Raw genomic sequence first — 26,220 nt, 5'->3', positions numbered from 1 at the left:
CATTCTAATAACTTTCTGAAAGAGTCAATTTTAGGACTGAAGATTCCCATACGTTCACCACTCAAAATCCAGATCGTGCAGAGTTTGGACAAAATCCCTTCAGCCATTTGACTTAGAAAGAAGAAAAGGGCGGGGTAAAAATCCCTTTTCCTCCCTCAATCCCTTTTCCATCTGAAGAATTTCCAGCCATTTTTTCAGGGACAGGGCTCGAACTAGAGTGCCTGAAGTTTGATCTTGACAGAGGTCTTCACTGAGGACTAGTTCCTTAACTTGTTGAAAAAAAAAGTTAGTTTTGATATAACAGGATTTATGAGCATCTGAAGAGTGCAATTTGTGCATAAACAGAAAGTTACAGAAAATCACTACTATTGTCCATACTGGAGCCCAAGCTAGCCTTTTGCTGGAGAAGAAAAACTAATTAAGCTAGTATTCTGTTTACCTGAGATAAATCAGTTCTGCAAACAAGTGTTTTTATAGACATCATCTCGGCTGCTTCTCAAAAAGCCCGTGGATTCAGTACTATTTACTGTAGCTCTGAGTTTATTTTTCCAAACCCCATGTACAAAGTGGCCTTGTGCCAGGGTGTTGAGTGGAACATCTAACCATTCCATTCGAAATCATCAAGCAGAGCCAGAAATAGATTTCATCCCACAAGATAATAATACAATGGGCATTGGCGCGTAAAGCACATTCCAGAAGCTGTTTGCAATGAAGATCCCGTGTTCAAACTTAAGGTGATTGACTTTTACCTCAATTACTGAGCCAACAGCTCAATGAGTACAAATTGGTTCCACTGATACAAGAACAGCCCTCTGCCTGAACTTTATTCAAGAAGGGTGAAGGGATTCTCGTCATCCAAACCAGTTTACCAGTAAGATTCTGCTTCCAAGAGCGGGCCTCCTCACAGGCCTGAATAGTTACTAATAAACTTGATTTTGGCTAGATGGCTTACATGTATTACAAAAAGCACATCAGGTATGTCATCAGAGCTTCTGAACTAACAGAAAAGATCTGGGCCTCCAGAGTGGGTTACTGTTTCTCAGAAGAGGAATGGATACCAAGCAACAAATCTTGTATTACCTAGATGGCTAGAAAGCAGTTTGGCCAGCCTGCTGTTTCTCCAACTGTCTCACCATTTGGAGTACTGTGTCTTAAACTCCTCCCTAGACACATTTACGTGGTTTGTTAAAAGCACACATTCAGCAATCTCAATCAGGGCCTGTCTATACCAAGGATATGTATTGGCATAGCTACACTGGTCCTTACCCATGCTGATGAGCAGCACCAGTAAAAGCAGGGTTTGTAGCAGCATGCTTTGCTAGGTTAACCAGCACTAACTCAGAACATATACACTGGGGGGTTGCCCTGCTACATCAGCCTAACTACACCAAGACATAATTATAGACAGGTACTTGGTTATCACCCTCACTCAGTCTTCACTGCTTTCCCCAAACTAAAGAAATCCTGCCTGAATTCAGATACCTAGAGCCCTGCTGGAAATACCACACACCATATTCATAATTTTACTGAAGTAAATGGAGTCATATCAGGCATGAATTTGGGCCAAGGTCTTCAGCATGTGCTGTCTGCAGTTCATTCAGTTTAAGATTATTTTCTCAGTTAAACCAACTAAATACTGTGTAAAAAAAAACAAAAAAAAAACATTTGCAGGAGGTCAACAGCCCTTGGGGTGGGGGGGAGGCTCCCAACTAGAAGAGATTAAAAGCAAAAAATATTATACCTCAACTGGTGGGAAGATGAAACATATTTGTTTCCAGGGCCTGTAAATCTACAAGCAAAATGTATAACGTGGCCTCCTTTGGGGGGGGGGGGGGGAGAGAAGAGAAAGAAGAGTTAAGCCTGAATTTCCCAGAAGGCTTCTATGACATACACCTAATCCCACTGTTGAAGGTAGAGTAGCTTTCCTCTTACCTCTGTAACATAGCCAGTGGCATTTACAAATTCCTCAAACTCCACATTGCTGACCTCGTACCGATCCATATAGAACTGGCTAACATGAACTTTTCTAGCAGGCCATTCCCCATCTTGCTGTATTTCAGGTTCATCGGTACCCATTGTGAACATTCCTGTTGGAATAAGGGCCATCTGCAATGGAAACAGATAAAAATGACTGTAGATATTTTCAGTCCTAAGTTAAGCAGAGTTTGCCATTGTTTTTCCATCATAGACTGGAGGAATGAGGGTCAACACCACACTGAACAACATTTTCTTCATGGCTAGAATATAGTTCAGTGATTAACAATTATAATATCTGGAAGGTTCTAGGTTTAAAAGAAAAGTAAGTTGAGATTGTCTCCAAGACGAAAAGTTCAGTTCTCAATCTACCCTACTCTCACAGCATTCCCAGGGATGTCAGACCACTGCTTAGGTCCAGACCCATCTCCACATGGGAGAGAAGGATGCCATTGTGACTATGCCTCCTTTTTGCAGTGAGGTCTAAAGAGGCCAACAATGAAAATTCCATCTTGCTCATTGCAAAAGGAAAAATCCTGATTTTTCAAATTGATGCAGAGAGAAAACTTGACATGTAGATGGACAGCATGAAGATGATGAAGCTGCAAGTGTTCTTTTGAGGACAAAGTACAGCCTGTTTGTATACTAAGTGTATATGGGATTTTATTTATGAATTGATATGTACAGCATTCTATCACTGCCTCAGGTAGTGGCAGTGCCTGCATCTCAACATTGCATCAAAAGACACCCGGTAAGTTTACAATCAATTAATATTTCCAATTGTGCAAGGCTGGTCTGAAGCCATAGCATCAGGCTCAGGAAGTAAAGACAATGCCATGAAGGAATGTCCCAACTCTATCTCAAGTTATAACGTCGCTTTATGGCTTCGGCCTGTTTTTAGGGAAGACACACCCAGGCTTCCCCAGATGTGTGTCACTGCGAAGAGTCCACTGCAAACCCCAGGCAGGCTCCAGTCAGTCCCTATTAACAAACTGACAAGAGATCAGATAGGTCTCTTGGGTGAGACTTTCAAGCAGCATGCAGTCCTCAGCAAATGAAAAGCAGGCTAATTCCACAGTTCTCGCACCACCACCTCCACCTGACTCTGGCAGACCCTTGGCTCCATTCCTCATGGGGATGAAACGAGACAGTGTCCTTTTCCATCCCTCTGAAAGCCACAAAACCCTTCCTTTTCCTGTTTAAATACCTGCCTTGTTGAGTTCAGAGTGGGGGCTCTTTTGCTCCAGCTGGCCAGCGACACGGGTTGCAATACCGGGGCAGTAAAACCCCCTGAAGTGAAGTAACTCCCTAATTTATAGATTCATAGACTTAAGGTCAGAAGGGACCATTATGGTCATCTAGTCTGGATACATGCACTTCATCATACAAACCCTAGCTGCACCTAAGACTTTGTTAAGTGGTGGGATTGGAGAACAGAATGAATTGATTTAAATCACAGATTTTAATCATGATTTCAATCAACACATAGGATTTTAATCTTATTTTGCATTTGTACTTTTAAAGTTATTTTCCTAAAGCAAGTTATGACAATCACCAAGCAAATCTAACTATGATTTATACTATATGTACTTTTTGCTAATCAACAGATAAACTGTATCTATACACATTTATAGATGCAGTTATGTAGCTTAACATATATTTATTCAGGTTCTTAATTTTTACTTTATTACATTAGAAAATGGAGATTGATACATTTTTTAATCTGCTAGATGATAATTTTTATTCATGATTTGTTTCAAGAAATTGTTTCATAGAAACTGATTATATTACAAATGCATAAAACCAGCATTGAATTAGGTTTTTTTATACAATAAAACGCTTAAATATGCTGGATACGGGGGGGGGATTATCAAAACACGTTTGATTTAAAACTGATGTATTATAACCAAAGACAGTATTAATAGTCAGTGTATTGATGGATTGTTTCTGGTCACCATGGGCCAAACTGTCCAAGATATTTAGACACCTAAAAGGGGCAGATAGGTACTCAGTGGAATTTTCAAGAGAGTGTGTAGGTCAGTTAGGTGCCTAACTACCACTGATGTCAGCTCCCATTCACCTTTCAAAATCTGGCCTCATGTTCAAGCTTTTAGCACTGGTAGATCACATCTTCTCCCCTTCATTTATATTCACAAACTGGACAAGGAAAACAAGCTTTCCTGCTTTTTCCAACATTTGTCTGTCAACTATTCCAAATGAAGAAAATATTCTCTCTGCATCTGCTAGGTTAAACTGAAATCAGAAGTAATAACAGTAAAAGTTTTCTGCATAACAGAAACTGAAAGTAATGATATTTGGAATAATGTAAATATCAGCATTCCCTCCATTGTAGAGACTGGAAATAATCATAGAAATGAAGGGCTGGCTCGAGGTCAAATTCAGCCCCCTGCACTGAGGCAGGATCAAATAAACCTGAACCATCCCTGACAGGTATTTGTCCAACCTGTTCTTAAAATCTCCAGTGATGGGGATTCTTATTGCAGATACTCAATGCAGTACAGGAACTGTGACGTATTTATAAAACCTAAATTGCTTCAAGAGTTAAAGATGTTTTTCCAAAATCCTGTATGTAAATTAAAAAGCATCCTTTAACTCAATAAGATTAGTCGCTTTCTTTATTTTAATATTAATAGATTACAGTAACAGCCTATCATGTCACATTTTAAAAAGAAAAATGTATTTAATTTAAATTTAAGAAGTGCTCTTTAAGGATTATTTGTTTTATTCCCCTCAATTTAGATCCACCCTGTTGGAGGAGGAGTGAATTCAAGCAGTAGCCAGTTAGATCTGGAGAGGTAGGTTTAAACCTGAAGTTGCCACTGGATGTTTTTCTATACACAACAGTGGTGGTGATGGCTCAGTAAGAAACCTGGGCTGGAATAGGGAGTTGCATCTCAGATTTATAACCCAAGGGCAAAACTAACTGGGACAGTTGGCATCAGCCTTTGATAACAGGTCACTAAACAAAACAAAAAAAAAACAAAACAAAGTTTCCCTACTTGTCAGCCTGTATGCAGGGTCTGGGGAAGAAGATTGCCTCCTTCCTCCCTCCATGATGTTCCTGAGCACATCAAGAGAGAGGCTCCCTTCACTTCCTCACTGCTTCTAAGCGCTGTTCTCCTCCACAATTAACTCCCATGACAAGTAGATGAGTGGATTTGTTGAGGGCTGACTTGCACAGTACTCACCCTCTCACCCAGTCAGGACTACAAGCCTTGTTTTCATTACATCTGAAAGTGATCGAGACTTGGACCCCATCCTGTGACCACTCATGCAGAACTCACACTGGACTTAACAGTTCAATGGGAAAAACAACGGCAGAACTAGACCCCAAAAACCTAAACTAGCAGAGTTAACCCAACAGAATCTAGCAGGGGATGTATCTTCTTGAAACAAGCAGACAGCAGCTTTGATTCCCTCATGATTGATAACTCTTTGAAGTCGAAGAGGGCAAGGAATATAGATGCCCTTTCTCAGAGACCGTTCCTGAGATCTGTATACATAAGCCACACTTCGAGTGGCTGAGTTAGAACTACAGTAAGATGGAGAAAAGTCCATTGGATCTTAAATATACAGTTAAGATACAAGAACCTATCATTATAAATTAGGCCCAATATGGACTTCAAGTGCTTAACTTCTGTTTCCCATTTTAAACGTTGATTATTATTTACAGAAATGAATAGACGGATGCTTCACTTCAGAATAAATACCCAACAGCAGCTGTGGCCTTTTTAGGATATCCATCCTGCAGTATGACCTACGTTACAGGGTAATTGTTACTGTAAAACACACACATAAAGGAAGCCATCAAGTTGTCTTTCACTTGTAATATCCACGGATACCCTTCTCAGACAGAAGATTACCTGGGCTTCCATGTTGATGCACCATGAATCTGAGGACACTGAGAATCAATTTCTGCAGACATCAGTCTTGTACTGTTAGCTCACAGTGATGCTACTGGGTATAATCATTTGGACACAGTAATGGGCAATGGAGGAGTTTAGGAATTGGACAGGGAACATATTTCTCTATTCTTTAGTTTATTTTGTTCATTTAACAGCACTGGGTCCAGTCAGCTTCACTGTTTCCCTTTGCTACAGTAGATTTCCACTTCTGTTTGGGTTCCTTCACCACAATATTTAACATTTTTTACAAGATAACAGAAGTTGTAAAGCCACACGGTAGGCAAGGGGAACACAAGGCCAAAAGAGCACCTGAAATTATTTTCAGCTGTATCATAACCTAGTCCCAGATTTGGACCTTAGCGGTCCAAAAATATGGGGGTAGCATGAAACCTCCAAGCTTAGTTACCAGCTTGGACCTGGTAAAGCTGCCACCACCCAAAAAATTAGAGTGTTTTGGGGTACTCTGGTCCCCCAAAAAACCTTCCCTGGGGACCCCAAGACCCAAATCCCTTGAGTCTCACAACAAAGGGAAATAACCTTTTCCCTTCCCCCCTCCAGGTGTTCCTGGAGAGATACACAGAAGCAAACTCCGTGAATCTACACAGAGGGAGTCCACCCTCTCTATTTCCGTCCTGGAAACACTAGCACTTCCTCTTCACCAGAGGGAATGCCAAGTCAGGCTAGTAATCTAACACACACAGATTTCCCCCTGATTTCTTCCTCCCACCAGTTCCCTGGTGAGCTGCAGACTCAATTTCCTGGAGTTTCCCACTAAAGAAAAACTCCAACAGGTCTTAAAAGAAAGCTTTATATAAAAAAAAACAAAAATACATAAAAATGGTCTCTCTGTATTAAGGTGACAAATACAGGGTCATTTGCTTAAAAGAATATTGAATAAACAGCCTTATTTAAAAAAAAATACAATTCAAAGCACTCCAGCAACTATAGACATATAAATACAAAACACAAACCATCTTTGTACTCACAACTTGGAAACAGAAGATTAGAAAGCAGGAAATAGAAAAAATCACTTCTCATAGCTGAGAAAGTACAGGCAGAAGACCAAAGAACAAAGGACTCACACACAAACTTCCCTCCACCCAGATCTGAAAAAGTCTGGTTTCCTGATTGGTCCTCTGGTCAGGTGCTTCAGGTTAATTTTTTTTTAGGTGAAAGAGACATTAACCCTTAGCTATCTGTTTATGACAAGCTGGCTGTTATTTTTTTTTTAAACTGACTAAATTTGAAGATGATCTTACAGAAAGAAGTCTAAATGCTTATGAATCATCTTCAACTCAACAACAGTCTGGGTGTTTGCACTTATCTCACTGCAAGTGGGTTTCCAGATAAGAAGTTACTCCTAAATTTCTGGGACTTAAAGAATGCCGCAACGAGACAGGATCAGAGCTACGTAACTGCCTACCTTCTAATCTCTTGCTGACTCACTGAAGCTAAAATAAGTACTCTGAGCAGGCTTGGGAGTCACAGATTTTGAGCCTGCTAGTCAGTTGTCAGTACATGAAAAACAAAGCCTTGTATTTTACAGCTCAATGATCACTTCACCCCACAATCTAAAGAATTTTGATAGATGCCCTGTTATCAATGCAGACTGATGCAACCTTAAATGTCTTCCTTTTGAACCTAACACTTGCATATCATGCAGGCACTCACTTATCTATACACTATGTCCCACAGACTTCTATCATGTACTCCAAGTCCAGTGCCCAACATGGGACTTTTGGAGTACACATTCTAATTGCAACAAGGAGTACGGTGGCACCTTAAATTTTTTACCCATGAAAGCTTACGCCCAAATAAATCTGTTAGTCTTTAAGGTGCCACCAGACTCCTTGTTGTTTTTGTGGATACAGACTAACACGGCTACCCCTCTCCCTCCCTTCTAATTATGACAACACCACTAATTTTATTGCTCAAGCAAGCTGCTGTTTTGGAATACAATCATCTTTTGATTGCACGTGACAATGTCAGAGTGACAAGTGGCCTCTTGGCACCCATTTGAACCAAGAAGTACTGACTGACAGTAAATGTGGAGGTGTTCAGCACTGAAGGGAAATAGGTTCCTAAAATTAGTTAATGGATTCAAGAACACTGTTCATCTAATAACGAATAAAAATCTTAGCTTCTAACTTAAAAATGAAGATTGAACTTAGTATAACCAAGGTGAAGAAACATCCAAGTTAAACTATGGAGGCAGAAGTCCAGCAGCAGATCAATCAGGGTGAGGAGCGTCTAGTTGACTGTCATTGAGTACGAGCAGTACCAATACTTGTCTTCTGGCCAATTGGCTTATGCACATAAATCAGAGCTTCTCAAACTGGGGGTCAGGACAACTCAGGGATTGTGAGGTCATTACATGAGGGTCGTGAGCTGTCAACCTCCACCCTAACCCCCTGCTTGCCTCCAGCATTTATAATGGTGTTATACATTTTAAAATGTTTAATTTATTGTGGGGGGGGTCGCACTCAGAGGCTTGTGATGTGAAAGGGATCACCAGTAAAGAAGTTTGAGACCCACTGACAAAAATTGGTGCACACACCTTGTTGTCCTCAAGAACCAATCAGAGAATCTTGAGACTCAAGTCTGCTGAAGGGATGTCTGCAGTTATATTTATAGGGAGGACATATGAGAATCTGTCAGACACCAGGTCCATCTCTAAACTAGCTGACCCAATCATGCAATGGAGATGATCTCTTCCCATCACACGTGGCTAAAATGCCAGCAGAGTGACAAACCTCCCTTAGAAGAGTTTGACAAGAGTTGACAAGGTCATCTATTCCTCGGCATCAGGAATGTCCCCCTCCAGAAGAGAAATACTGAGTTTCAAAGCACAGACAAGCTATGGTGCAAATAGGAGATTTGATCTTAGAAACATCTGTAGCTGGCTGCTGGGGCTGCTGACTGCCCCACCTCAGATACCAAGGTCAAAGAGTTATAATGCCTCCCACTGCTCTTTGGGATCCCACTTTTAGATTTCTTTCATTTTGATAAGAGCTCTTAACTGAGTTTTTAATGAGACTTACAACAGGCTTTGGGCTTTATTTTTTAAACTATCCTATGGATTATTTAAGTGGTGACAGTCCACTTTGGACATTTTATTTTGTGTATTTTCTTAAGCATTCCTTGATTGTTTCTTGGGCTGTGCAAGAGAACATCTTATTTCCAACCCCACGTCCTTCTCTTTAGTTTTTAGCTCAGTGCTTCCAAACATCCAAGGAAAGGGTTCACCTACAGGAAAATTTGTAGTCTGGTTTTACAGTAAGTAGAAATGATGGAGAAGCAAACCTTTCCTCCTTTATCATTATCAGCTGCATATTAGATTTAGATGTTGATTTAGATGTTGTCCATGCTGACAGTAAGTTTTGCTTTGCCCCCTCATCTCCTGATCTATAACTCAAAACAAATGTGTCTTGCTCAGGTGTTGCCATCATATTTCATTCAAGTCAACTAAATTAATATCAGTGGTTTATAAAAACTACCTTCTCAGAAAAGAGCATTAAACACACGGGAAAACAAAATAAATGAACTACAGCATTAAGACCCCTGTAGGTGTTTTGATTAAGGATAATGCATTCTCACAGAAGACTTCAGGTCACTGAAGATAATATTACTCATATAAATGATCAGGTATTGAGTCTTTTCGACCATTTTGATGACCCAGATCTCGGTCATAGGACTTCCTTTATTGTCCGAAACAATTTTGGGATGAAATCTGAGCTATCTTTGAAGTTCATTAAAGCATTTTGTACTCATAAGAACATAAGAACGGCCGTACCGGGTCAGACCAAAGGTCATCTAGCTCAGTATCTGTCTACCGACAGTGGCCAATGCCAGTGCCCCAGAGGGAGTGAACCTAACAGGCAATGATCAAGTGATCTCCTCTCCTGCCATCCATCTCCATCCTCTGATGAACAGAGGCTAGGGACACCATTCTTTACCCTTCCTCGCTAATAGCCATTTATGGACTTAGCCACCAGGAATTTATCCAATTCCCTTTTAAACATTGTTATAGTCCCAGCCTTCACAACCTCCTTAGGTAAGGAGTTTCACAAGTTGACTGTGCGCTGTGTGAAGAACTTCCTTTTATTTGTTTTAAACCTGCTACCTATTAATTTCATTTGGAGACCTCTAGTTCTTGTATTATGGGAAAAATTAAATAACTTATCCTTATCCACTTCTCCCATCACTCCTGATTTTATATACCTCTATTATATCCCCTTTTAGTCTCCTCTTTTCCAAGCTGAAGAGGCCTAGCCTCTTTAATCTTTCCTCGTATGGGACCCGCTCCAAAGCCCTAATCATTTAGCAGCCCCTTTTCTGAACCTTTTCTAGTACTAGAATATCTTTTTGAGGTGAGACCACATCTGCATGCACACAGTATTCGAGATGTGGGTGTACCATGGATTTATATAAGGGGAATAATATATTCTCAGTCTTATTCTCTATCCCCTTTTTAATGATTCTAACATCCTGTTTGCTTTTTTGACCGCCTCTGCGCGCTGGGTGGACATCTTCAGAGAACTATCCACGATGATGCCGAGATCTTTTTCCAGACTCATTGTAGCTAAATTAGCCCCCATCATATGGTATGTATAGTTGGGGTTATTTTTCCCAATGTGGATTACCTTACATTTATCCACATTACATTTCATTTGCCATTTTGTTGCCCAATCACTTCATTTTGCGAGATCTTTTTGAATTCTTCACAATCTGCTTTGGTCTTAACTATCTTGAGTAGTTTAGTATCATTTGCAAACTTTGCCACCTTACTGTTTACCCCCTTTCTCCAGATCATTTATGAATAAATTGAATAGAATTGGTCCTAGGACTGACCCTTGGGGAACACCACTAGTTACCCCTCTCCATTCTGAAAATTTACCATTTATTCCTACCCTTTGTTCCCTGTCTTTAACCAGTTCTCAATCCATGAAAGGACCTTCCCTTTTATCCCATGACAGCTTAATTTACGTAAGAGCCTTTGGTAAGGTACCTTGTCAAAGGCTTTTTGGAAATCTAAGTACGCCGTGTCCACTGGATTCCATTGTCCACATGTTCATTGACCCCTAGCAAATAACTCTAATAGATTAGTAAGACAACGATTTTCCCTTTACAGAAACCATGTTGAACTATTGCTAAACATTTATGTTTTTTAATTGTCTGACAATTTTATTCTTAACTATTGTTTTGACTAATTTGCCCGGTACTGATGTTAGACTTACCGTCTGTAATTGTCGGGATCACCTCTAGAGCCCTTTTTAAATATTAGCGTTACAGTAGCTATCTTCCAGTCATTGGGTACCGAAGGCGATTAAAGGACAGGTTACAAACCTCAGTTAATAGTTCCGCAAACTTCACATATGATTCTTTCAGAACTCTTGGGTGAATGCCATCTGGTCCCAGTGAATTGTTAATGTTGAGTTTATCACTTAATTCCAAAATCTCCTCTAGTGACACTTCAATCTGTGACAGTTCCTCAGATTTGTTACCTACAAAAGCCAGTTCAGGTTTGGGAATCTCCCTAACATCCTCAGCTGTGAAGACTGAAGCAAAGAATCCATTTAGTTTCTCCGCAATGACTTTATTGTCTTTAAGCACTCCTTTTGTATCTTGATCGTCAAGGGGCTCCCACCAGTTGTTTAGCAAGCTTCCTGCTTCTGATGTACTTAAACATTTTGTGTATTACCTTTGGAGTTTTGGCTAGCCGTTCTTCAAACTTCTCTTAGCTTTTCTAATTACACTCTTGCACTTACTTCATTAGAATCGTCACTGCTGGCTTCTGCATTTTTGTCCCAAACATTATAGTTAGTTTGAAGTCATTAACTGACATCCTTTATTCTACATAGATAATTTAAATTTACATTTTCGTTCCATAGCTAGAGCTATACAGATGAGCAGAAAGAAGGAGATACCAATTGATTAAAAAACCTCAAGTTTAGGCCTAACTGCCACAGTTCTTTCCAACAAAAGCTTAAAATGATGCCAGATTTGAAGCTAGCATTTTATTTGATTAAGCTAAAGCTTTTAAATTGCAATGAATAATGATAAAGAAAAAAAGTAATACAGGACTAAAATTGATAAATCATAGGAAGAGTGTCCTTTCTGAATTCATTAAACCACTGTATGTTTAATATAACTGTATCCTTTAGTCTTCCTATACTGTAATAGGCTTTCCAACAGTTGTAGGAATATTAGGTAGCTGTCTTTTTCTCTAATATAGAAAATCATGTTTTTCCCAACAGGATTTGAGAACTTTTACTTGGCAAATGATTATTCTTTTGGCATTACCGTTTTATTTCGCCTTTATTATGGATAATCTATCAGGTGAAACTATTATATTGAGAAGAGTAAATAAAAATAGTCAGACAACAAATAGTACTATGTCCTCTCACCAGGAATGTGTTCAGTTCTATGGCCATGGAAAGGACTTGGGGACACACAATTAGAAGTTTAGAAGTATGATGAGACTTCCATATGAAGAGAGACTGAAAGGGACAGTTGTACATACAAACAGGGCGTAGTTCTCAGCTTCATTACACCAGTTACACAGTGATGTGCCTCCACTGGCATTACATTGTTATCTCAGGTCTATGACAAAGTGTAGAACAGCGGCTCTCAAACTTTTTTTTTCACACTAGTGACCCCTTTCACATAGCAAGCCTCTGACTCTGACCCCGCTTATAAATTAAAAACACTTTTTTATATATTTAACACCATTATAAATGCTGGAGGCAAAGCAGGATTTGGGGTGGAAGTGGACAGCTCACGACCCCCCATGTAATAATCTTGCAATCCCCTGAGGGGTCCCGACCCCAGTTTGAGAACCCTTGATGTAGAAGCAGGACTACACTAGTACTGAGAACATGATCATCCTTCAGAAGCATAAACTACAGCCCTCCACTAGGGAATCATCAACTCCAATAGCAGAAACCCCCCTACTGGTATTTACCCAAACAGATCCAATTGCATTCCACAGAAGAAGTCATTGGCAAACACATTCTCAACTCCATTCAACAGAAGGCATGGGAATGTGCCTGCCAAAGACAAGAAATTACATATCAGTTGGCACATCCCAGTGTTCCATAGGAAGGTGTTGCTAGAACAGGTGCAGGTTTGCGCAGAGAACACAATTATATAAAATGTAGAGTTTTGTTGAGAACGTGCATCTAGAGAATCCATGTTGGAATCGCTGAAAGATGTCATTCATACTGACGTTTCTTTCGTTTTCATAAGGACTGGGATTGCTCAAGAGGTCTTCTCCTCCTATTTATTCCTCACCTGAATGTGTGACTTAACCATTCACATAGTCACAAACTAAAGATCCCAGTCCACAGCACACCTGACAACTGAAAAAGGAGACTAATTTAAGTCCATATTTTCAAGTAAATGTTCTCAGTAATGAAGTCCAAGAAATACAAAAACCCTCTCACGATTCAAGTTTCTAAATGGAATTTTTTCTTCAATTTTATTGAAGAAAGTATGTCCGCAAGACATCTCTCCAGTCACTCCTGCTAAACCTGTCCCAGTTCTTCTATAGGAACGCCTCAAAGCTGTTGGTTGATCTAGGGGCTGATTCTTCAACTATCTGCACGGGGTGACCTCTCGCTCTGCTCAGAGATCTCTTGGCTTCACTAGGACCCCCAGCAGGCACAAATGCAGTTGCAAGATGAGGGCACTAGTCTATCTCCATTATTGCAGCCCATGTCTCAGGTTTCAGAGATTCTGAAACACTGCTGTTAGGCACTTGGTCAGTTGTGCAGTACTGCTACGCAACTGGGAGGGGCAGGGGGGAGGGGGAAAACTGATCAACCCCTGCTGATCAGTTTGTAACCTGGTGTATGAGGTTACATATAACTAAGTCTAAAAAACTAAGATGGTGACCCTGAGTGCCAGGTGTTAAATGACATTATTGATATAAGTATCACAAAAACTTGGTGAAATGATAATGATCAATGGGACACAGTAATACCAGGGTACACAAGATACAAGAATGACAAGAGTAGATCGTGCTGATGTGGGAGTGGCACTATATTGAAAGAAAGCATAATATAATAAAAATCTTAAGTGAATCACACTATACCATAGAATCTCCATGGATAGAAATTCCATGCTTGAATGGTCAGTAAACAGCTATACTCTTACTAAGATGGTGACTGATTTCTAATCTCCCTGAGCATTTTGCCAGGCTACAAAAACAGAAAACACAATTATAATGGGAGATTTCAACTACCCCATATTGGCTTGGTAAATATAACCTCAGAACAGGATGCAGAGATAACATTTCTAGACACCGTTAATAAATGCTTTTTGGAGCAGCAAGTCCTGGAACCCACAAGAGGAGAAGCAATTCTTGGTCAGTCCTAAGTGGAGCACACAATCTGGTCCAAGAGGTGACTAAAGATGAACCATTCAGTAATAACAACCACACTGTAATTAAATTTAACATACTTGTAGGGGGGGGAAATATCAAAGAACCACACTGTAGTAGCATTTTACTTCAAAAGGGGAACAAAAATTAGGAAGCTAGTTAAACAGATATTAAAAGGAACAGTCACAAGAATGAAATGTCTTCAAGTTGCATGGAACTTTTTTTTTTTTTAAAGGACAAATAGAGGCTCAAACTAAATGTACACCCCAAACCAAAAAATAAAAATAAAAAAGCCCCAAAAACAATAGTATGAGATCCAAAAAAAATGCCACCATGGCTAAACAACATAAAGCAGGCAGTTAGAGGAAAAAAGTCAGCCTTTAAAAATTGAAACTTAAATCCTGCTCAGGAAAATAGAAAGGCATATAAACTCTGGCAATTCAAGTGTAAAAATATAATTAGGCAGGCCCAAAAAGAATCTGAAGAGCAACTAGCAAAAGACAAAAAAAATTGCTGTTTGGTTTTTGTAAGTACATCACACACAGGAAGCCTGCAAAACAATCAGCACGGCCGCAGCGTGAAGGTGCTCAAAGAACACTCAAGGAAGACAAGATTGTTGCAGAGAAATTAAATGAAATCTTTGCATCCATCTTCACTGCAAAGGATGTAAAGGAGATTTCCACATTTGAGCCATTCTTTTTAGGTGACAAATGTGTCCAAGACTAAGATGTCAACAGAAGAGGTTTTGGAACAAATTGATAAACTAAACAGTAATAAGTCACAAACATGTGGACAAGGATGATCTAGTGAACTTTCAGAAAGCCTTTCACAAGGTTCCACACCAAAGGCTCTTCAACAAAGAAAGCAGTCATTGATAAGAGGGAAGATCCTCTCATGGTTCAGTAGCTGGTTAAAAGATAGGAAACAACAGATAGGAATACATGGTCAGTTTTCACAGTGCAAAGAGAGAAAAAGCAGGGTCCCCCAAGAATCTGTACTAGGGCCAGTGCTGCTCAACAATAAGTAACCTGGAAAAGGGGGTAAATAGCGAGGTGGCAAAAAAAGTCCACAGATGATATAAAACTACTCAAGATAGTTAAGTCGAAAGCTGACTGTGAAGAGTTACAAAGGGATCTTATCAAACTGGGTGATAGCAAGAAAATGGCAGATGAAATTCAACGTTGATAAATGCCAAGTAATGTACATTGGAAAAATTCCAAATATACGTACAAAAAGATGGGGTCTAAATTAGCAATTACCACTCAGGAAAAAGATCTTGGCATCATCGTGAATACCTCTCTGAAAATACCTGCTCAACGTGCAGCAGCAGTCAGAAAAGCTGCCAGAATGTTGAGAACCACTAAGAAAGGGTAAAACAGAAAATATCAGGATGCCACTACATAAGTCCACAGTAGGCCTGATCTTGAATACTACATACAGTTCTGATCACCCCATCTCAAAAAAGATATTAGAATTGGAAAAGGTACAGAGAAAGGCAACAAAAAAAGGATTATGGCTAGGGAACAACTTTCATATGAGGAGAGATTAAAAAAACTGGGACTGTTCATCTTAGGAAAGAGACGACTAAGGGAAAGGTCTACAAAATCATGAACGGTGTAGAGAAAGTGAATAAGGAAGTTTTATTTATTCCTTCACATAACACAAGAACCGGGGTCACCTAATTAAATTAATAGGCAGCAAATTTAAAACAAACCTACAGATATACTTCTTCACACAACACAGGCAACTGTGGAACTCATTGCCAGAGAATGTTGTGAAGATCAAAAATATACCTAGGTTCAAAAAAGATAAGTCAACGGAGGACAGGCTATTAACCAAGATGGTCAGGAATGCAACCCAGTGCTCTGGCTGTCCCTAAAAGTCTAACTGCCAGAAGCTGGGACTGGATGACAGGGGATGGATCATTTCAATAACTGCCCTATTCTGATCATTTCCATTCAAGCATCTGGCCCTGGCCACTGTCAGAAGACAGGATACATAGCTAGATGGGCCACTGGTCTGACCCAGCATGGCCATTCTTATGGCAGATAGCTAGGTCAAAAAGGTCAAGTAACAAAAATGTTAACAACCAGATCCTCAGCTAGCATCTATTAGCATAGTTCTTCTGAAATCAGTCTTGTTACACTAGTTTCCAGCAATTGAGGATCTCGCTCCAAGTGTTCATATGAACACATATTTCAGAATTTTGCAAAGCTACCTTACCTCATGACTGTTCTGTAAGTTGATTATAACCTACAATGGAATTCTCCTTCATATTTTTAGAATGTATTGCTTCTCTCTAGAATAACTTGTTTAATAACATCCTTTTTACAGGAATATATTGCTATAGCCTCCAATACTAGTCAGTTTTCATTGCATTTTTCTGGAACAACTAGGTAGCATTTAGAACAAAGCAACTACAGCCACGTTGAGTATTTGAGTCAAAAGCATATAGCATACATACTACATTAACTTTTCTGTTCTCTTGTCTAACCTCTCAACAAAGAACACCACTCTAATCTAAACTCTAGATGGCTTTTACTCACTGATATACATTTTCATTAAGCTAGTCACATTACTCAGGCTGTTTACACTAAACTTCCCAGCTAAGTCAAAATCAATCTGGCCTCACATCATACATAAGTGCTTGTCATCATACCATCGGATATCAATCAAGTGAAGAACATAGTGTGCTACTATAGCAGGGGTTGGCAACCTTTCTGAAGTGGTGTGCCGAGTCTTCATTTATTCACTCTAATTTAAGGTTGCACGTGCCAGTAATACATTTTAACATTTTTAGAAGATCTCTTTCTATAAGTCTATAATATATAACTAAACTTGTGTTGTATGTAAAGTAAATTAAGGTGTTTTAAATGTTTAAGCAGCATAATTTAAAATTAAATTAAAATGCAAAGCCCCGCACCCCCCACCCCCAGACTGGTGACCAGGACCCAGGCAGTATGAGTGCCACTGAAAATCAGCTCGCGGGCCGCCTTCAGCACATATGCTGCAGGTTGCCTACCCCATACTATAGCATGGCTCTGGTGATGGAGACACTTTTTACAAGCCACAGAAGAACTTGCTATGCAAGTCTAGCTACCCCTGCCCCAACATTATTTATGGCCCATATTCTAGCCTAGGCAGTCACATTTGGACAGCTTATCATGTATTTCGGTCTTCTACACCGCATATTTTACATGCTCTACGAGCACTCATGTCTAAAATCTGCTGTTCTCGAGAAGCCAAGTAAATTAATAAAGGAAATAGCTTCGAGCACCCAGCCATTTACAAGGCCCTTATCATCCCAAACCAAACTCCTGGGAGCACCACTACCTGGCAGAGCCAGGAGACACTTCACTCCACATCGAGAGGAAGCCCGGGATTCAGCAGCAGGCTCTAAACCACCGCCTCAGCCCCGGCCTCCCGCTCGCTCTCCCTCCCTCCCCCCACGGGCAGCTGCAGGCCTCGCCCACCTGACTGTGCGCAGCTGGCCCCTTGCGGGTGACCGGCCCCCCGGCCGGGCTTGGGGCATTGGCCTCCGAGGAATACCTCCGGGCCGCCGCCGCGGCCGCCTCCCCGCCGCTCCCGCGGCCCGAGCTGCAGCCGCACGTCCCCTTGGAGACCGCCGTGTGGGAAGAGGAGGAGCTCGCAGCCGTCCCGGGCACCGAGGACAGCGCCAAGCCCAGCACCAGAACCCAGCGGCGGCAGCTTAGGAGAACCCGTCCTGCCCTGGGCGCAGCCATGTTGGCTGGGGTGCCGCGTGACGTAGGAAGTCAGGTGACCGTCCCTGGCTTTAAAGAGACAGCGCTCGCTTCCGACCGGGCCGCGCGGGTCTGTCCCTCGCTCTGGCAACGGCTACTAGGGGCGCAGCTTCCAGCACTGCCGCTCAGCGTGATTCCATGCGGGGTCGTAGTGCTTAGACCCGCCAGGCGGCAATCTGGCCTCCGGGGTTCAACCCACCTCTGCCACTGTCCTATCATCTGAGGCGCCCCACGACTCCTAAGAGCCTTAACGTCCCCGTCTGTAAAATGGGACTAATGCTACCTCTCTGCCTCAGAGATGTGTCAAAGCTAAATCGGCTGGTGCCTCCAAAGTGTTTTAAGACCCTCCAGCAAAAGTGCAATAATATATTATTCAAAGTCCCAAGCCTTGGTTGTATACTGAATTTACCCAGATTCATGATGATAATAATGAATGTCTAGACCCAGATGATGATCCCAATGAAATTAACAGCAAAACTCCCATGGACCTTGGTGGAACTAGGAATTGGTCTATGGTGCAATAGAGGTAAGCTCTTCAACATAGCTGTCTTCACTTTCTGCATTTCTGACAGGCATGTGGCATTTTTTGGAAGGGAGCAGAGGGAACATCAGTCTCTAGAGAATATGAACATATGTTGCTATCAAGAGCATCCTCTCTGAGGAGTATTGCTACCTTGGAGCCTCTGTCTGGAGATAGCTTCTTAATGGAGTTTCTGCAGTGTGAAGTTTTCTATATTCTTAAAATAGCTTTTAATACTGAAATAAACAAGACCAAAATAAAGCAATTTAGCCTGCATTTAAGCAGAGATCATATCCTGTGCACTGCTCTTAGAACATATTACTTAACTGTTCATATTGTTAGATTTATTTAAAATGGCTGTCTACTACCTATGATACCTATTATTTTTAATGAAATATACACAAAACTACATCAGAAGGGTCTGTATTGACAAAAATAATTTCCCAGCCATCCATAAATAAAATCCTCTTCGCTCAACTCATTCAATTCTCATACATCTTGTCTTCTCAGAAAAACCATGGGAAAAGCCAGAGACTGGATGATTACCAGTACATTATTTGACTATATTTGTACCAAAGTGTGGGGGGTCCAAATTGTTTTGCTGCTGGAATAATCATGCTGAAGAAGTGAGATTTGGCCCATTTGTCAATTCTTTTAAAACAGTTGCTAGTAACTGGTGTCAAAACATATGACAGGATATCTCCCTGGAGAAGTCAATTTGCCTCTCAGTTTCTCCATTTCTCACTGGTAAAGATAATGATACTTCACCTTTGTAAAGTCCTTTCAGACTGATAGATGAAGAGCACTATAGAAGTGCTAAGTACTATCATTATATGTCTTATATTGGGGAATTGCATTCTCTGCCAATGTGAATGTTCTGGGCATGCATGTGAGGCCAGGCATATCAATTACATTCACTACCTTTTCTTTTCTTTTCAAATCACCTGTAAGAAATCACAGGCAGAAGGGTGAATATCTACCATGATATTAATATCCGCAACTCATCCAAGATGCAGAAAAATTCCACGTGGGAGAGCTATGGTCTGATCCTCCTCCTACCCAAAATCAATCGCAAAATTCACATTGATTTTAGCTGGAGAAAGTAGGGCCACTCTGACCAGAAAAAGAGCAGCTTTTTTAACCACAACATCATTTTTAACAAATACTGTTCAACACAGTGGGGTGGGCTTTACTACAAGCCCTGTGTATGGGGAAAAATGTTAATGTGTCATTTCAGGAACAGTGCAGAGACAGAGGTCGTTTCCTCCCTCATCACTCTGGGGAGAGGAGGTAATTTGTTGCTTCTATAAAAATGAAAATTACTTCCCCTGTGCTGGCTGGTGCTTTGAGATCAGACCCCAGGCTTAATCCAATCTCTGCCCTCCTGCTAGAGAGCTCAGGGAGCAGGACAGGAACCCAGGGTCTTGTTAAACACAGGGCAAAAGAGGGGGGTTCTTACCATTCCTTATACCCATATATGGGCAAGTCAGACTCTAACCCAGTAAAACCATAATCAGCTGTCCCAATGCATCCAATACTTCCATTGACACCAATGAGAGGTGTTCTGGAGTCTATTAGGAATGCAGGATCCGGTCCTAATAATAAAATAAATCTTTACTATAGTTAGATATTTACTATAGTTAAAAATATTTAATGTCATCTTGATCTGCACAGATTAGGATTGTGAAACAACATGAAGCAGCCCCCCCTGAAGTCAAGGAGAAGGAATTTTTGTGTTGTCTTTAGAACTTGGATAGGAACACTACTAGATTTTATTCCCTAGCCTGAAAGTGTCCTCTGTGTTAAAATGACAGTGCTAGGAGTTTCCATTTATCAGTCATTTATCCCTTTTGCCCTGTGATGTACTTAGAGAAGCTACAGAGTGAAGGAAAAACAAATAAACACACATTTAATTATAAAACCAATTTACTTTTGGGGTCAGAAAATATAAATGTTCCTTTTATTTTTTAGTAATCATCTTTGCCCCATGCAATAATTATTCCCTATTTAAAATACAAAGGAATTACCAGCAACTTGCTTTCTTCCTCCCAATATCCAGTGCAGTGGTAACTATAGGACAATAGCTTGTTTTCAAAGTCAGACACTGATAGAAATCAAAACAATCTGCTGAGCAATTTTCCTATATTAAAACTGTGTGTTTTAAAATGTATCATTGTGGAGTTCACAAAAACATCTCTTAGCCAATGAACATTATGCTTCTCTGGTGTATCCTGTTTGTTTGGTCTTATTGCTCCTTCTCCTGAGTTCTTTGTTTTGGTGCAGTACTTCTACACTTTAATGAAATAAATTTGGGTTCTAATTCCCCCTTCCATGCTAAAGGGCTGGACTTAACAACAACAAAATACAATTAGCTTCTGAGCAAACTCAGCTTTGGGTTTAAGTTCTGATGCTGTTTGAGTGCTTTTATTAGTTTATTTATTAGTAATGAATCTGCTGCTGAGTCAGCTGTAAATTCAAGACAGCCATTTTTTTTTCCACTTAAGGCCTAATTGTGCATCTTCTTTACTCAGGGTGAGTAATACCTTACTCCCGGAATAGTTCTACTGACTTCATTGGGACTATTCCTGCAGTAAAGTACTACTCAGCCTGAGGAGGTAGGGCAGAATCAGGCTTTTGGTGAAGTATATAGGGAAGAGAATTAGGCTATACTACTTTTTCAGCATTCCTTGTCATTCCCCTTACCCTCCGAGCCTTCAGCAAGTTTAAAGGTAACTGGGAGGGGCAAATGTTTGTTTGTTTTATGATGTATAAAGCAAGACCAGAGGGCTTTGTTTTGTTTTTTATTTCAGAAATATCAAGCATGTTAAGTCTTGTTTTCCCTATTTTATTGGAAGTCTCCTGTGGGGACCTAGAGAAGTGGATGAGGAGCTTTCTCCATCCTTAAATGAAGAAGCTGAGATATTGTCTTTTTTGCCTAGAATTCACAGTCTTTGTTTAATCCTGAGCTGATGGTGTCAAATTTGCAGATGAACTGAAGCATACAACCACATATGCTCCAACCCCTCAGACAGACAACACTTACAAAATCTTCACCAAGCATTCTCAAAACTACAATACCCACACGAGGAAATAAGGAAACAGATCAACAGAGCCAGAAGTGTACCCAGAAGCCTCCTACTGCAAGACAAACCCAAGAAAGAAACCAACAGAACTCCACTAGGCATCACATACAGTCCCCAGCTAAAACCCCTCCAATGCATCATCAGGGATCTACAACCCATCCTGGACAATGATCCCACACTTTCACAGGCCTTGGGTGGCAGGCCAGTCCTCACCCACAGACAACCTGAAGCATATTCTCACCAGTAACTGCACCAGAGTAACTCTAACTTAGGAACCAATCCATGCAACAAACCTCGATGCCAACTCTGCCCATATATGTACACCAGTGACACCATCACAGGATCTAAGCAGATCCGCCACACCATCACCGGTTCATTCACCTGCACATCCACCAATGTAATATATGCCAGCAATGCCCCTCTGCTATGTACATCGGTCAAACTGGACAGTCCCTACAGAAAAGGATAAATGGACACAAATCAGATATTAGGAATAGCAATATACAAAAACCTGTAGGAGAACACTTCAATCTCCCTGGACACACAGTAGCAGATTTAAAGGTAGCCATCCTACAGCAAAAAAAACTTCAGAACCAGACTTCAAAGAGAAACAGCTGAGCTTCAGTTCATCTGCAAATTTGACACCATCAGCTCAGGATTAAACAAAGACTGTGAATGGCTAGGCAACTATTAAAGCAGTTTCTCCTGTGCTAGAAGAAGGCCTCATCCTCCCTGATTGAACTAACCTCGTTATGTCTAGCCTGCTTCTTGCGTGCTTATATATACCTGCCCCTGGAAATTTCCACTACATGCATCTGAAGAAGTGGGTATTCACCCACGAAAGCTCATGCTCCAATACGTCTGTTAGTCTATAAAGTGCCACAGGGCTCTTTGCTGCTTTTACATTTCCTCTATAGTAATTTTTACAATGTTTCATCTACTACTTCCTGAGCAGTTCTTCTGTTATTCCATTCTGCACACCTGTGTCTGAGCTAACCTGGGAATTAACCCCTTGCTTGCTGGTGATTAGAAATAGAACTTTCTACCTCATCTCGGACACACCCTGAAAATACATTATTGCAGATGACAAGGCAGTTGCAGTAGAGTCAATGTATCATAATTCTGAAGGTGAGATTTCCTACATTGTTTTCAGGAAGTGACAAATTAGAAGTGAAATTCAGTAGTTAAAGAGTCTAGAGGGCTACCAATTTGAATAGATTCCATTGCCAGATATGAAAGTGCAGTTATGGTTATTTATAGCAACATCATGCTCATTAGATCTACTGTATTTAGTCATGCCTACTGCCTTTACTGACCAGAATGCAGTTTTACTGCATCACAGAGCTAACTCAGCTGTTGGTGAGCAAGTGACATTCTATTCTGGTGTGCACTAACAGAAAATTGTTAATTAAATTTCAGGTCTATATTGCACTCACCTATGCAATCACATGGATGAGTTTTTTTATCACAGAATATCAGGGTTGGAAAGTCATCTAGTCCAACCCCCAGCTCAAAGCAGCACCAATTCCTAGACAGATTTTTGCCCCAGATCCCTAAATGCCCCCTCAAGGATTGAGCTCACAACCTTGGGCTTTGCAGGCCAATGTTCAAACCACTGAGCTATCCTGCCCCCCAAATATGAGATATCCCATATATGGAGATCTCACAGTGTTGGAAGTGACCCTGAGCAGTCATGGAGTCCTGCCCCCTGCCTTCACTAGCAGGACCACATACTGATTTTGCCCTAGATTCCATAGGTGGCCCCCTCAAGGCTTGAATTCACAACCCTGGGTTTAGCACGCCAATGCTCAAACCACTGAGCCGTGTGGTTCTAGGTGCCATTGAGGGTAATATTTGGCCTGCAGAGTCTTTATTTACTGATGAGGCTATACAAACCAGAAAGAACAGACCTTACTTTTCAGATCCTAGGGTAAGTTTTGTAGGGCTCTTAGTTAGGGGAAAATCCATCTTTATAGCTGTGCAAAGTTAGTGATGAAGAAAAATAAACAAGAAACTGCTCATTCAGGAAGCACTCATTGACAGATTTTTGGTTTGAATGGATAGAATTCACTAGGAGAATGCGTAGTTATCCTTCCAATATTGGGTAATGAGTTCTACCCTCCCCCAGAAAAAACAAAAAATTCAGAGCGCTTTTATCTATTCCTTGACTTGTGCATAAGCATCAGAGCTCTGTACCTTGACTTGTACATGTTCAGCTCAGTAGCAATAATGATGACTGGTACAGACGTGTTTTTTTATGAAGAATCCATATATTGATAAAATAGCAAACACTGGATTGTCATATTGTCATAAGCAGACTGCTAGCTCATCAACATTGGTGTCCTTTCTCCAGTAGTGGGCAAATACTGGCTGCTTTAGAGGAAGGTGAAAACAACCAAGCAAATGGGTAACAGCTATGAAATGATCCGTGGCTTTTGTCTAATGCTGTACTTGTGGTGGGGAGGGCAAAGAAGGGGAAGTGCTTTCTTGAGATTAATGCCAGTGAATGAATTGCAGCCAACATACTGTGTAATATAACTTTGAGATGCCCCTGTCAATAACAGTTAAGTTTAACAGTTTAAGCACAACCGATAAATCCTTTACTCTTTCCAGGCTCTGTTAAATCCTTGAATTTGTTTCATATTTATTTTTCTCACATTTGATTTTCTTGTGGTTTCTTTGGCCCATCTAACATTATTAAGCTATGATTGTTTTTCTGCCGTCATTCCATTCTTTGGAGCTGTTATTACATACTTTCCCACTGTGAACCTCTAGCTAAAGCTCTGCAGAGCCTTGGGCTTAACTATATTTTCTGTGCCTTAATCCTTTTTCCCACAACAGTGCATTTTTATGTCACAGATGTTTGAAATTCTTGGCTACCGTGATGAGAGTTCAAATGGGATGTGACAGCCAATAGAAACGTCCATGCTAGAAAGCCCCAAACCAAGTTCCAGTAGAAGCATCCCAAAGAAACAGAGACCGGAACATGTATTTTCAGGGTGAATAGCCTAAATTCGATTCCTCTTTTTCTTTCCTTGGCAGGGAGGGAGTCTTTGGACCGCACGCTGGAGGGGGCAGCTCAGCCAATGGCAGCTCGGGAAAGCGCTCTTGACTCCACCGTGCATTTACAAGAGATTCCTTTGATCTGACACGGAGTAACGTTTTCCCCTTGCAAAGTCTCTAGAAGCGGCGCAGCGCGGGGGCTTGCTGGGAGTTGTAGTGCGGCTTTTCCGCCTCTGTCCCTGGCACTGGGTGGCGTCCTGAGCCCGCCCGGGACTACATTACCCAGGTAGCCGCTCGGGCGTATTTAAGCAGCCGCGGAGCGGCTTTTAAGTGCAGTAACCATGTGGATGTGCTGCTGAGCTTAGTTGTGGGCTGAGATTAACCCTCGTCAGCCTCCATCCCTAGCAGAAAGCAGCAGGGCTGCCTCGGGAACATGGGATTACAAAACGACTGCTAACCCTCTCCTTGCTGCAGCATCCAGGCAGGCGGAGCCCCTTGTGCGAGCAGGTAAACCAGGGGCAGGTTGCAAGGGAGTGACCTAGGCTGGGGCAGCTGAACTTTCTCGTGGGAGACCCATGAAGCGGCTCTGACTAGGGCTGCAGCTTTGTATTCCCCCCTCGCTTTCATGGCAGGCTTCAATCCTGCGCTGTTACATGTCCTCTGATCAGCCTGGGGGCTGGAATAGAAGTAGTAACTGATCAGATAGCAACCCCCCCCCTCCCCCGCCAAGTTTGGGACTGTGCAGCAGCAGGAAATAGTTTTGGGGGTGGGGAAAGCAATCCATCAGTCTACCTTGGAGACGATGGGTTTAAATGGACAAGAAGCCAACTTCATGTCTCCTGTTGCATATAAAGCGGCAGGGTTGGGGAAGTGTGTATGCGTATGTGTATTTGTATACAGAGAGAGAGAGACATGGGTATTAAAAGGGAGCTTTAGAAGGGTGAAGGAAAGTGTGGTGGTAATAGGGAATAGCGGTAAACCAGTGTAGTCAGGTGTCTGGACTATAGAGTGGTGTTTTGTAAACTGCTGCTTAATGCAATGGCTAGTGGATCTGGATACATTCAGATTACTTTTTTTAGGTGGCTACAGGTCCTTATGCAAGTTGGCATTGGGTAGCAAACTTCTTAACTAGTCTTGCAGAAAATATGTGTTTAAGAGGTTAAGTGATTAGTCTGAGTGCTTTTGATATTTTGAAAATCAGGTTGAGCAGCTGCAGGCTGAAAATTACCTTCTGTTCATGTGTAGCAGCATGTGGAAATGTGTTTATCTTCCTGATTTTAACTTCTTTAATTTTTAGCAAGTTAACCCATCTGTCACAGAGGTTAAAGAGTTCTGGTCATGATATCTGCTCTTTGCTTCCCAGCTTGGGAGTGCTGCAGGGCCAATCATTCAGCCTGACCTGACAGGTGGGCATGGGCACTTGGCAACATGGGCAGCTAACACTGGTCCCAAAAAGTACACCCAGTCCCATCAGTGAGGAGAAAGGAGTGCATTGCTCCCAAGAGGTGATGCTTTCCCTTGGTTTAGAGGTATATGGATAATGGAGACGTGCTGTGTCCAATCCTTTTAG

General features: G+C 41.3%; 1 protein-coding gene across 6 annotated transcripts in view; it reads right to left on the bottom strand.

The window, feature by feature from the left end:
- The window catches only part of SUMF1 (sulfatase modifying factor 1), an 87,165-nt gene extending 69,137 nt beyond the window's left edge, over positions 1-18,028 (bottom strand). For 5 of the 6 annotated variants that reach the window (XR_004001416.1, XR_004001417.1, XM_030571156.1 and 2 more), the window contains exons 1-2: positions 17,757-18,028; positions 1,933-2,106 (exon numbers count right to left, since the gene is read on the bottom strand). Coding sequence is in view for 4 of the 6 variants with exons in the window: in XM_030571156.1 (XP_030427016.1) it covers positions 1,933-2,106; positions 17,757-18,026 (444 nt within the window). In the remaining 2 variants the exon portion in view is untranslated. The remainder of the gene's footprint in view (positions 1-1,932; positions 2,107-17,756) is intronic. The other variant, XM_030571159.1, reaches the window with a different exon arrangement.
- Positions 18,029-26,220: the final 8,192 nt, after the last annotated feature.

Source organism: Gopherus evgoodei, chromosome 7 (assembly GCF_007399415.2).
Source record: "Gopherus evgoodei ecotype Sinaloan lineage chromosome 7, rGopEvg1_v1.p, whole genome shotgun sequence".
Classification (NCBI taxonomy): Eukaryota; Metazoa; Chordata; order Testudines; family Testudinidae; genus Gopherus; species Gopherus evgoodei.
The sequence above is the reverse complement of the archived record's forward strand: the minus strand, read 5'-3'. Positions and strand labels throughout refer to the sequence as shown.